The sequence below is a fragment of the Anoplophora glabripennis genome, unplaced genomic scaffold (genome assembly GCF_000390285.2).
Source record: "Anoplophora glabripennis isolate ALB-LARVAE unplaced genomic scaffold, Agla_2.0 scaffold342, whole genome shotgun sequence".
In the NCBI taxonomy this organism is placed as follows: Eukaryota; Metazoa; Arthropoda; class Insecta; order Coleoptera; family Cerambycidae; genus Anoplophora; species Anoplophora glabripennis.
Window position 1 is genome coordinate 34,893 of NW_019416431.1, and position 13,085 is coordinate 47,977.

A 13,085-nucleotide genomic window follows, 5' to 3' on the forward strand; every position below is an offset into this window, starting at 1 on the left:
TTTTATGCTGTACAGTTAGTAAAAGACTGTTTTAGTGGACATATTACATATGTCTCTAACTGGTATAAAAAGGTGTTTTCGCACTTGTCAATTTGACAATTTCACATCACGTGCAGATACACTTTCAATATTTACACTGATTGCATATAACTACCTATTTTAGAACTAACCAAAGGTTCAGAGGTACATACAGAGTTCAAATTAGATGGTTAAACATTTAGACCCCATTTATAAATAAATAAAGCTGACTTTTCAATGATATTTGCAGGCACTAACCTAATTTTCATAAATGGATGGTTAATAAATGTGCAAAAACACTATAGGCTATTAACCTTCTTCCATAAATATTTCTAAATTTTCGAGAAATAAATAACATTCTAGGCATTCCTTCTATGTAATTACATATTTGTTTAACTGTTCTCTGTATTTATTTAAGTAAAAGTTTTTATTTAAAATTTATCTAACGTACTTTTACGTCTTGAATTTCTATTATAGTTACAAATAATCTAAATCTATTTTATAACAGTATTCAAGTGTAACACGATTTTAAATTATTAACTATGATTTTGGACCACTAAATTTGTTTCTTGAAATCATTGTGCAATACAATTTAAATATATTCATAAGATCTAGAGGCAAGTCTGTTTCATACGATGATATTATTTCATTAACCTTATTTCTATTCTATTGTGAAAGTACGTGGATCTGCGTTCAGTGTTATACAATTATATCTAGATCGTACTTTTTTATACGAACTCTAATTCGTCCAATTAAGTATTTAACCTAGAACTGTCATAATTGTCATACAATTTTAATGAGACACTGTTAAAGCCTGTGCCTGTAACCGGACATATTCAACTATTCAAATTAGAAGTGACTTTGAAGATAATTTGCCATGAGAATGAAATGGAAACCTTCGTATAAATGTTAAATACTGTCACCTAATTTCAAGTCAGCAATGAAAATGATATGAATGGATATGGTGATTCTTCATTTAAGTCTTATATGTAATCGAAACAAGTTTATACAGTTGCCTGCTTTAATAGGAACTAATTTCTTCCTTTCTTGAATTTAATATTGCTTAAAAGAATTCATTTTTAAAATTTAAATTTACGTACTGAAGAGATCAAAAATGAAATCCCAAAAGAATATTGTACTAAAAGTCAAAAGTTGCACGACTCGAATAAAATTTTTAATTAAAAGGGTTTTGCAAACGCTTTTCGTTACTTTTCCTTCGTTTGACTTCTCCAGTCAAGCCAGGGAAATTGACTCCCTAAATTTTTAAAGGTCATTTGAGATACTATCTTTAGCTTTTTTATGCAGGCTTCATAAAGATGTTTTAATTTTTTTCCTTTATATTATTTTTCTATTCATTGTAATATTTATTTTAATCATGACCCTTTCAAAATTTTGGCATACACGAACTTAATCGATGTTTAAGGGCTGGTTCATAATTACAATCTGTTCATTTTAATTTCATAGAAGTTTCTGGTACCTACTCCAAAAAGGGAACAAAAAAGTACGTGTCTTCGTTTTTCATTTTTTGTCTTTTTTCCCATTTGATGTTATGTCAATTTCTCTAAAGTAACACTAGTTTTCACTATTAACAAGTATCATAGTTTGAACACTTAAGGTATAATTATATTTTTCTGAACTGCTCAATGACCAGATAAACTTGTTTCTTCAAAATCATTTTTATGTAAGAACTTGTACCATGTATTTAAAATATATTTATTTATTGGCAATCCTAAACCATAAGAGTGCATAAATGCACCTAGAAGACGAAAGAATCCCAGAAGCATTTGTACTAACCGGTTATCGATATCAAATTTTGCTTAACGGACTTCACCCAAGAATGAGACGGTTGTTGCTGTTAAATTAACGCCCACTGTGCTGATTCGCGAATTGCTAAGTCTACACTACTTAAAATATGAACCATCGACCCTTACCTTGTGCATCGGTGTACCCCAAAAGTCATTAAAGAATATGTTAATCAAGGGAGAATGAGGTCGCAGATCCCGATTTTCTTTAATAGCACTTATATCGTCGAAAACAAAACCACAGTAATAACTATTATGGTAACATAGAAAACATGTTAGTACTACGACGGCACCCAGTGCATGATTTAGTGCCATTTTGCCACGGTTCAAGTACTTATGCGGATCACTAAATTACGCTTATGAGGTTCATGAGTTTTTATAGTTTGTTGAAGTTGGACACTCCCAGAACCAGAAGATTAAATTACATTATTACTTTAGCCATTGACACCGGCAACCGTATTACTTAATGTTTAATTAATAACATTGTTTATAATTAACATTGAGATATTTATGCCGCTTCTTAGCGTTTAGTACTCGATGCAACAACCCGTCTTATAGGTACTTTCTTAACAACACAACTAAGCGAAAGAGAGAGGGAAACAGATACAGCTTTTATGTTTCCGAGTCAATATCATCCCCGGACGTTCACTTTAACGTTTCGGCTTTTATTTTAGACAGGAACGGAGTAACTGCATTCGTAAATACACTTTACACATTGTCGGAGGTCGAAGCCACATGCATACCCTTCGACTGTAATGCCAACACTAAATTTCTTGCTCGGGTAGAACTGGTTCCATGTATCTTTGCTCGCCGAGCTGCCATACTGCGTCTGTGCGTCACGTGACCTGTAGCGGTGGTCCTCTAATGCACAGGCGCAACTTGCGAGAAACGAGATCAGCTAGAACACAGAAATGGGAATTAAATGTACTTTTCTTGTGTCGTTTTTCACGTTCATTTTTGTTTGGATAGTAGTATTTATGCCGCTATGTAGTCTACTCTAATTTTAACATGGAGTTCTGCAGCGGTAGGAATTACGTCGTTATTTCCTGAAACATTAACGCTTGGAATTGATATCATTTTCTTCATCATCCTCCCTTCAGCACACCATTGCACCGCAATCACTGAATTTGATGAGCTCAATATACTATACAATATAAACTATATAATATACTTGTTATTTTAACACCGTACATTACATTTATGGATCCTGGAGCGTTTATTTATATAATTATTATGGGCAATGCATCGGAAATGCAATATAGTTCAGTTGCAAAATAAAGGTCAAACGCATTGTTATTACAAACAGCGATGGATGTTGATTGACCGTGAAATTGTTGCCCCAGGTATTTGTTAATTAATTTAGTTTTTTGCAACTAATTGTTTAATTACAAACATTAGATATAGGTTCTGATCCCAAGAAGCTTATCGAAAAATAAAATTTTCAAAAAGTTAAAGTTAAAGAAATTAAGTTACTCTTTACAACTAACAAATTAGGATTTCATACAAGACGAAGTAGGATGTTGATGAATTCATTCCTGCCAAAAAAAGTAGAACTAAATAACAGTAAATCAAAGTTTCTATAATAAGAATAAAAGTTTTTATTTTTATAAATATAAATCATTATTGCTTTGTATTGTTTCACTGTCCTTATCCTTTAGAAATATTTGAAAGATACATATTATGTAAAATATATATTTCAATAAATAATATTTATAGGTATTATTCAGTCATTGAATATATGAATTCTTTTAATTTACAAATATTAAATGTTTAATTTGCCACGGATTAATGCTAACAATATACATATAAATTTTATTTTACTCGTCTCGACGAGATGCCTAATCTCAAATAATAATAATAATAATTGAATTGAAATGTTCAAGTCAAAAATCCCGCACGCAGCGAGAGCGGCACCTACGAGCTAACGCGTTTATTACATGAACTATCAATGTAAATTTTTTTTTTTAATAAATGTTGAACCCCTTCTTCGTCTCTAAAACCCCTGTCCGATAATTAACGTTATAAAAAAGCTATCTTGGAGACAAACAGGCGAAGGTAATTTCACTTTTTTTGTTTAAATTACCAAAATTTTGCAGTAAATAAGCTTTATTTACTGCAAAAAGAGCGAATTCCCGAGCGGCTCTTACCTGACCTTGGGACAATTTATTTATAACTCTGCTTTGCACATCCTACTTTGTTAGTTGGTAAAGAGTAACTTAAACTTTTTGAAATATTTCTTTTTCGATACGTTTCATTTGATCTACGATACCTATTAACTTCTAAAATTAATGTTTAGTAATTAAATAACTACTTGCTAAAAACAAAAGAAATTAACTAACAAATACCTGAAGCCACAAATTCACGGTCAATCCAATCGGCCATTGGCACACATGTTGGTTATTGGATTGACCGTCTTTTCCATAGATTTCATCAACATCTATCACTTTTTGCAATAATAATGCGCAATTTTCGGCCTTTATTTTACAGTTAACAAATTGGTGTAATATGACTTTAGGTACCTTAAATTGTAGGTAATTTAATTGCCTACACCATAAAATAACTAACTTTCCTATAGATCGTCTAGACTTTCATTGGCAATGGGAAAAGTGAAAAAAAAGTGCAATTTTGCCACTTATTTTCAATTTTCCAACTTAGCGTCACTTCTTTTTAGTTAGTTTTTTGATCATTCTACATACTCTTCAGCGTCATAAAGCGTCTGCTAACAATTATTTTAAGTTTTCAGGGTTTATTTTCAGTATTAATGTCGAAATACCTACTATATAAAATATTTAAATCCCCCAATAGCAGTAATATTCTAATATACTAAAAATGGAAAAGATCTAGCTACTTAAATAAAATATAAGCTTTATACTCAGATTCAATCTTACATAACATAATTATGTGCAAGAAAAATATGCATGTACAAACATAACTATACCTCAAACATTAATTTCATCTAAATACCTACATATCTTATGTTAATAGTAAAGAGAAGCTATAAAAAGTGGTCACGAAAGGAAAGTCACACGCATACATTTACCTAATTGAAAAGTGGGCATATACATATGGCCCAGGTCAGAACTCCAGACGTTTCCATATGCATAAGGTAGGATATGGGTATTCATATATTCTTTTCAATAAAAGAGTAATAAGGTATAGACAAATATGTACTTTCATGTTCTATAGGGCATTCACTCATAAAATTCAGAGACTGCAAAAATCTCTGAATGTCTTTAATTGTAGTTTTTGACAGAAGACAACAAATTTTGTTCCCTGACGAAGTAAGATAACTCCAAAACGTTGGCAAAGAATTAAAGATGTTCTTTAATTTATTATTGATCGTTCTTATACCAACACCGCTAATATTAATGATTTGATTTCTGTTTCTTTTTGACATCTCGCCTGCGCCATATTACATTAAAGGTCTCTACAAAATGCATTCCCCTTGATGTTACTCAAAATGGAACTGAACTTTGTGATACATATTCGCTATATTATCCTGATTTTCATTTATGGACGATGCACCTCCCTAGCTTCATTGCATATAAAATATGAATATGCTAAAACTTTCTGCAATTAGGAAATGGAATATGAACCTACTAGTTATGCCGTGCATCAGTTGACTTCATTATATGTTAATGTTATGAAATTCAAAACGGTAGTTATTGCCTTTTGCCTATGTGGAACTTTAACGACTTCCAGATATAGATTTCTACAGTCGATATAGACAAGTAGAGTAAAAATCCGTGTTAAGTGTCATTTTTAATATTGCGGCAAGATAATAAATTATACCTAGACAGCTTCATACTTTTCAAATAAGATTTAACTAGATTATTCTAGATAGTTCTAGTTTCTCTTTATTTGCTGAGAATGGCTAGTAAAGTTCCAATGTACTAATTCGAGATAGCTTCATACTTCAGGTATACCCTTCGATGTGTGCGATGTGCGATCAAAAATAAAACCGATGTCAAAAAAGAAGTTGTAGATAATGAAATATTTACAGAAATTTAAAAAAAGTTTGAAATTGTTATATTTAAAAGCACTAAGTTACTAGACGTCGATTTGAGTTGACAAATGCTTATTTTTTCAGTATTACTGTGGTTTCCACAGTGCTCTTATTACCGTGGTTTATTATTTACATCAATTCTACATAACAATGCAGAATTAATGGATATTGTTTTAATTTATGGCGAAGTAAGGCAAAATACAGTTGTATGCAGAACTTTTTCCTGGTATTTGCCAAATGCTATTACCTTTACGGTGGTAGTGACTGAAAAAGAGAATTGCTACCGAATCGTGAAAGAGATGAAAGTTGCAGGTGTCCACATCATATTACAGAGACAAGAAATTTGAGTATCATTTTATTTTTATTTTTATTTTTGTACACCACCCAAGAGAAAATTCGATTTACAGGATGGGTAAATACAGAAAAAATATAATTCATGTAATAACTAAATAACATAATAAAAAAAACAATAAATATGTATACAAATATACTTAACCTAAACCACCATGAATTTAATGCATGTTCACTCAATGATTATTATTTGTTGATACGTTTCCAAATAGGTTCAAAGACTCTTGATGGTTATTATAGTAATTGCACATTCTGTATATAGGAGAGTATTTGAGAATATTCGTGCGAGAAGCTGATAAATAAAAACATTGCTCATGTCTGGATGTTGCACGAGGAACATGAAAATATAAATAACTAATCAATTCGCAGTTGTATATGATCGGTATAAACGTTAGATTGCGTCACCCAAGTCTCGAAACGTTGTTTCCCTGTTTAAAATTTGCTCATTTATACTATAATAATGTTTTCGTGGTTTTTGTAGTGAATGTCATGACACATTTCTGTACATCCAAGTTTAAATTGTATTAGTGGACCACTCATATTTTTTCCATAAATTTGACTGTAATTTTAGGCAATCTTCAGTATACGCAATTCTAGAAAAAATCTTCAAGTCATCCGCATGCATACATCCAGGAGACATCCAAGTCACCCATAATGTCATTGACAAAAATATTAAAGAAGAGAGGGCCCAGTATGGACCCCTGAGGGACACCAGATGGACTAATATATTCGACAGACTTGTGACCATGATAAGAAACGTATTGACATCTATCTACCAGAGAGGTAGGATTTAAAAAATCAATTAAGGTGTTGAAGATACCGTAGTGTTTCATTTGAACAGTATCTTTTTATGATCAAGTCGGTCGAATGCCTTGGAGAAGTCAGCATATATGACGTCTGTTTGAAGGTGTAAATCAATGGTTGTGGCAATGCACATTAGATTTGTTACAATAGAACGACCTTTCATGAAACCATGTTGTTGAGGAGATAAGGCACCTTTTACATGATCATATAATGGTTTATATAAAAGAATCTCAAATCACTTTGAAAAGTTTATTGATTTCTTTTTCACACTAGGGTATTTGTATAGATCCCATCTATTCTCTTTTTGATAAGTTTTCAATCACTCAATATATTCTAGTTGCATTATACTGTAAATTAAAAATGTTTACCTTTACAAGCCCTGTTATACAGGTTGGTCCCGAGGTAATGGGCTAAAATTCATGGGTAGATTCATCAAGAAAAAATATTGCGATTTAGTCGAACTTACCTTAGTCCAAAAGTTGATAGTTAAAGAGATACAGGGTATTAAATGTAAAATATTATTTCAGTTTTTTTTTAATTTATTCCTTAACAAATGCAAATATCCTCACAAAATTTTGGGGATTGGAGTTCTTTGAGTAGAGGAATTGAAATCTGTTCACATTTTGGTTATATTTCATTGAGGGCGCTAGCTGTAGTAGATTGAATGTGTTAAAAACGACATAACTTTTTTGTACTTTAAGGTATCTCATATTTGGTAATAAATTCGTATTTTTCAACTCTTTTTAGTAAAAAAAGGTATACTTTATTAAAATAGCTACCTCGAACTGTTTTCGAGATATTTGGTTTTGAAACTTCCAATGCTGTTGCATTAAATTACAAATAAGTGTCTACAGGTATTATTAATTTAACGGTAAAGTTTCTTAAGTTGGATTTAGACGAAAAGCTGTCATTTGTATGCTAATTTCTATTAAGTATTATTCGTATCTAATTAAAATTACATCTTAGTTTACAATTTAAATTGTATACTCGTATACATAAATGTGAGATAGAATGCCGAGATTCTCGTTTTTGGAGTTACATACATGAAATCATTTGTTTTGGAGAAACTATAAACACTTGCGAAGAACTCTAGTAGCAGGTTTTAAATACTGCAGTCATTTCGCATTAAGGATTTATACTTTAAAATAAGAAGACAATCTTTTAATAAACGCGTTGATAAATGTATTGAAGTTAGACATTTTGAGCAATTATTGTCAAAAAGGCATATTTTTTACTAATGTTTACTATTTTACTGTTCATTACAATTTTTAATTCAAAATAAATCCTTGTTTTTAACATTTCTAAATTATTTTAATTATTTCAACTATGAGCATTGGAAGTTTCAAAGCCAAATATCTCGGAAACGGTGCGAGACAGCTACTTTCATGAAGTCTACCTTTTTTGTGTAAAAAAAGTTGGAAAGTAACAATTTGATACCAAAGATGAGATACCTTAAAATACAAAAAAGTTATATAGTTTCCAACACATTCAATCTACAGCAGCTGACGCCCTCTATGAACTATAACCTCAAAATTTTGTGTAGATATTTGCATTTATTAAAAAATAAATGGAAATAAACTAAAATAATATTTTACATTTAACTCCCTGTATCTGTACCCATGAATTTTGTCCCATTACCTCGGGACCACCCTGTATATGTATAGATCGGAAATTAATAACTACATTTTAAAATATAAAATGATGAAGGAGATTTCATTAACATTACTTTTTTCTCAATAATTTACTTTCAGTTTAACGTGTTGTAAGATTTGTATTATGTTGAGGTCATGTTTCCTTCTTATTCTTCTTGTCGGGCTACAGCAAACTAAAATCTAAATTCGGTGCTGTGCATATTGGTCGTGTAATGATAATTAGAATTCCAAAAAGGATCATACTACCTAAATTTCAATTCACTTACGTATTTACTAGACGATGCTCATAGTGGTCCCTTGTTTTTATTTTATACATGTGCATATGTTAATGTCAGTAATTACTCATATTTGTAATCAATCAACTAATAACCTGATAGTTCCATGTTCCATCAATAACATTAAAATTGTAATCAAAGCCAGCAACCGCAGAATACCAAATAAATGTCTTTTTTATTATATTCTCAACAGTATATCAAAAATTGTTGAAAATTACTGACTACATTATTTCTACGTTACTGAATCTTTAGAGATGTGAAGTTTTCGCGTGTATACTTATGCAAATGTGGAAAAACGCTGGGTTGGGATTTTTTGAAATGTAGTCGTAATCCGCATATTATGCAGAACGGTGTGCACTTCTGTTTAGAGTTATGTTGTCAGCAAGGAGATGGATTTATGTGTTGTGAGATTTTACACAGTTGAGTTGAGAAAACTTTAGTAAGTTAAAAAGTTTTGATTTTGTCCCGTAAATATTTCTTCGTCAATATCGTTAATTCATTTAGTGTCAATGTTTTTAAATTATCAGATAGATTGTTACACTTAAGTTATCTTCAATACTACATATTTTTGGATAGGAATACTTTTTTGACAGTAAATTTAATTCAGTAAAGGTAGATGTGTGAATCGAAATGTAAGAAAGCAACGTAAAATAAACCTTTTTTTATGGAGGAAATAATTATTACTATCACCACATAGACCTGTCGCATTCAGTATGTATCATTTCTTGGTAAAATATAAAAGCGGCACAATCCAAAACATTAACTTCGCCTCATTTAGGCTAGATTGGTTTCTAATTGGATACTTGTTTTATATCAATATTCACTTTGCGATATAAAAATGAAACTATCTGCTCAATTTATGTTTGTATAGTTTTATTTAATATAAAACGAAAAAGCTTCAAGGGTAGTTTTAGACTATCTCGCTTAATTCTATCCCGCAACTTAAACATACTAGATACGAGATTAACCCGAAAGAGAGGTTCTAGAGTTTCACAAGTACAGCTGGTTACAGAATATATATTTTTTAATGTGTACCTGTTTAATGTAGTTAGATTCTGTTTTCTAAATGTAACATAAGTTTTAGTTTACCTACTCAAATGTCTACTACTACCATATTAAAATAGAACCATCCATTAAGATTTCAGTACTAAGTGCGATATTGATAGCTTTATGTTATATTTACATGTTATATTTAATGGAGTTGCTATATTTTTCCTTTGAACAGCAAAATATGCAACAACAGCCAAATTTTAGTTTTTCAATAGTAAACGAAATATGGCCAAAAAACTGTTGTAAATATGAAGGCTCACTCTTCTGCTTGTTGAAATGATACTGCAATAGGTTAATTGGTAAAGAAACAGAAAATAAAATAGAAGAAAACTACATGTAAGTTATAATATTTGAATTTTTTGCTTATGTATACGAATGCAATAATGAAAATATTTAATAATAAATAAAACTAAGCAAACAAATTGGTATCAAAAGTTAAGATTAGCAGACCTATGTTGTACAGTAAATGCTACTAATTTACCTTCACTTTACTCCACGTTAATTCACTTTACGTCACTTTGCTTCACTTTACCTCAGTTTACTCCATTTTACTTCACTTTACTTCACTTTATTTTTACCTTCACTTAACAGTTATAAATACTTATGAATTTCTACGTATGACCCAATGAAGCTGCGTGTGTTCTTCTTCGTAAATTTGATACTTTTAAGAACTAAATATTTTTAATCTATTGAAGTGGTTTTTATATTATTATGTTAAATTAGAAATATCCTGAAAACAGCAGTTTCTTAAAATTTAATACTACACATAAAAAATGTATGTATAATTATGCACTGGTTTCTTTGACTTTACATAATTTGTTGTAAATTTACCTTACTTTATACAAGTTATATTAAACCTGTATTTTACAATTTGTCTGTAAGCTGCTGAAAACTGTACTGTAAAACTATAACACGAAAATAAGTAATAGTTTCATTTCTTCATCTCATTTTTCCATATTCAGTTATCATACCTATATTTCAACAAGTTCAAATGAAGATTTACATACTTTTCACATTATTGAATTACCTTTGTATTTAAATTTCACTTAATAAAACTTGAATACTTACAACAAATGAATAAATATTTGTAATTATTAGAGTTCTCTATACGATATTAACTCCTGGTGTCATGAGATCATGAGATTAATTTGACTAGTTGAGCCAAAACGTAAATTACCAAAAATACATCACTAGGAAAATATGTATAAAAATAAATTTAAATATGATACTCGGACGTGTTATTTTGTATATATTGTGTATGTTTTTTCATTTACATCTGCTACATTTAAAAATCGTTTTAAATTTGTACAATTAAATGTAAATTTCTATAATTTTTATCACTGTAGAGTTATCTTAATGAAAATATAATTTCCTCAATTAGTTTTTCTCATTTTCAGAATTTTGTTGCTTTATGGGCACATCACATTATTTTGTCGCACTAAATATATGGTATGGTAATGAGACACTTAGTATAATTTTCCTCAGGTAATTTTGATAGAGGGAGGCAGTGCATCTTACGTTCTTTGTGTGTTCCGAAAAGCAAGTGAAAGCTCCCAGCGCGAAGAAAGATATAAGCATAGATTACAGAGAGTTTAGATAGGAATGCCATGTATTAAAATAAGTATGCGTTTAGCGCCACCTGTGAGATGTTCTCCAACTAAACACCCCCATTGTNTTAATTGATTAATTCTGTTGCGTGAACATTTTCTAAGATTACAAATTTTAAACTCACCATTTGTTCGGTGATGCCTTCGGCAGTACTATTGCCGTCGTCCATCGAAGTGGAAGGACCACCCGTAGCAGATTCCTCCTCGAAGTTTCTATTATTGACCTCGTTGCCAACTCTGAGGCTAATCGTGGAATTGGACGTACTCTGCTGAGAATATCGAAAGCTAACGGACGGTTCGGCCCCGTGCTGCTCTATGAAGCCTTCCCGCAGGTTCCTCAACACCGTAAGGTGACTATGCAGGTGGCTTCCCAACGTGGAGGAGGTTCTCGGTGTGCCGTCGGGGTTGCAAGTTGCGCTGTCTTGAGTTACGTTCGATGATCCCGCTGCTCTTTTAAATTAATACAGAAAATACCGTGACATAACGTCCAATATCACTGTATGAATTATAAAATCTAACCTCGTTTTTATGAAACTTACTGACTTTGAGCCGGCTGATCCGTTTCCATACTGCTACTTTCTTCTTGAGGGGTTGATGGGTTTCCTTCCCTATTTTCAAGAATTCTCTGAGCATTCTCATCAGGATCTAACGAATCCTCTCCGCCCGCACTCAAGGCGGCCCTCGTCATGGGATCGTTGAGCATGCGAGACAACACGTCGGTCATTCGTTGCATTAGAGTCGCCTGTAACTGAGGCCTAGCCTGTCCAATACCTTGCAAAATGATAAATTAAAGAAATAAACCCAGAAATAGCACACAAGTCCTTATATATTAAAAGCCCGAGGGCCGAAGGCCCGAGAGAAAGGTCAAGTCTGCGTGAGCGGACTAGCCTACCTTTCTAGTGTTTTATTAAATGACACAGATTCGCTGATCGTTGCTAACGATTTACTACACTTACTGACAGTTGTTGTGGTATCCCTTTCAGGACGTGCGTCTGGCCCAGTATCGGACCAATCGCCACGCAGTCTCAATCTTCTAACTGGGGGTGGAGATAATCTCTCTCGCTTACCAGTCACAGCCTTGATTTTGTCCCAGGGTGACATTTTCTTCATGGGCTTCCTTAATTCAGTACGAGTGGTTTCCTACGTGCACAAAGTCACAGAATCATTTGGAGAAAGTAAGGTTATGTTCGCTATTTAAGAAGCTCCGATAAGATGTAAAGAATTTATACGTTTACACTAATTACAAAAGATTTTCGAAACGTTAGCAAAATGTTTGCTTTTGTTCATAAAAAGTCAAATGTTTCTTTTTTCCAGAGGAATTTTCAGTTTTCCGTTGCGACACTTATTTAGGAACACCCTGTATATCGAGATTAAAAAAATTCCTAAAAGTACCCACCTAACAAGTAGCCAAATTTTATAGTATACATTTTAATTTCAAATTAGTGGCTCAAATAATTTCAAATTTGTCTGACATTGTTGACTATTTTGAATTTGTTTATAACTTCTCACACGTTCACGTA

General features: G+C 31.8%; 1 protein-coding gene across 1 annotated transcript; it reads right to left on the reverse strand.

Moving 5' to 3' along the window:
• Positions 1-2,563: 2,563 nt before the first annotated feature.
• On the reverse strand, positions 2,564-12,709 carry LOC111691522 (DDB1- and CUL4-associated factor 6-like; the record flags this gene model as incomplete). The annotated part of the gene is made up of 4 exons (XM_023454528.1): positions 12,522-12,709; positions 12,105-12,336; positions 11,691-12,015; positions 2,564-2,718 (listed from the first exon to the last, which is right to left on the reverse strand). Coding segments are annotated over exons 1-4 (866 nt in total), but the record flags the coding sequence as incomplete, so codon positions are not given.
• Positions 12,710-13,085: the final 376 nt, after the last annotated feature.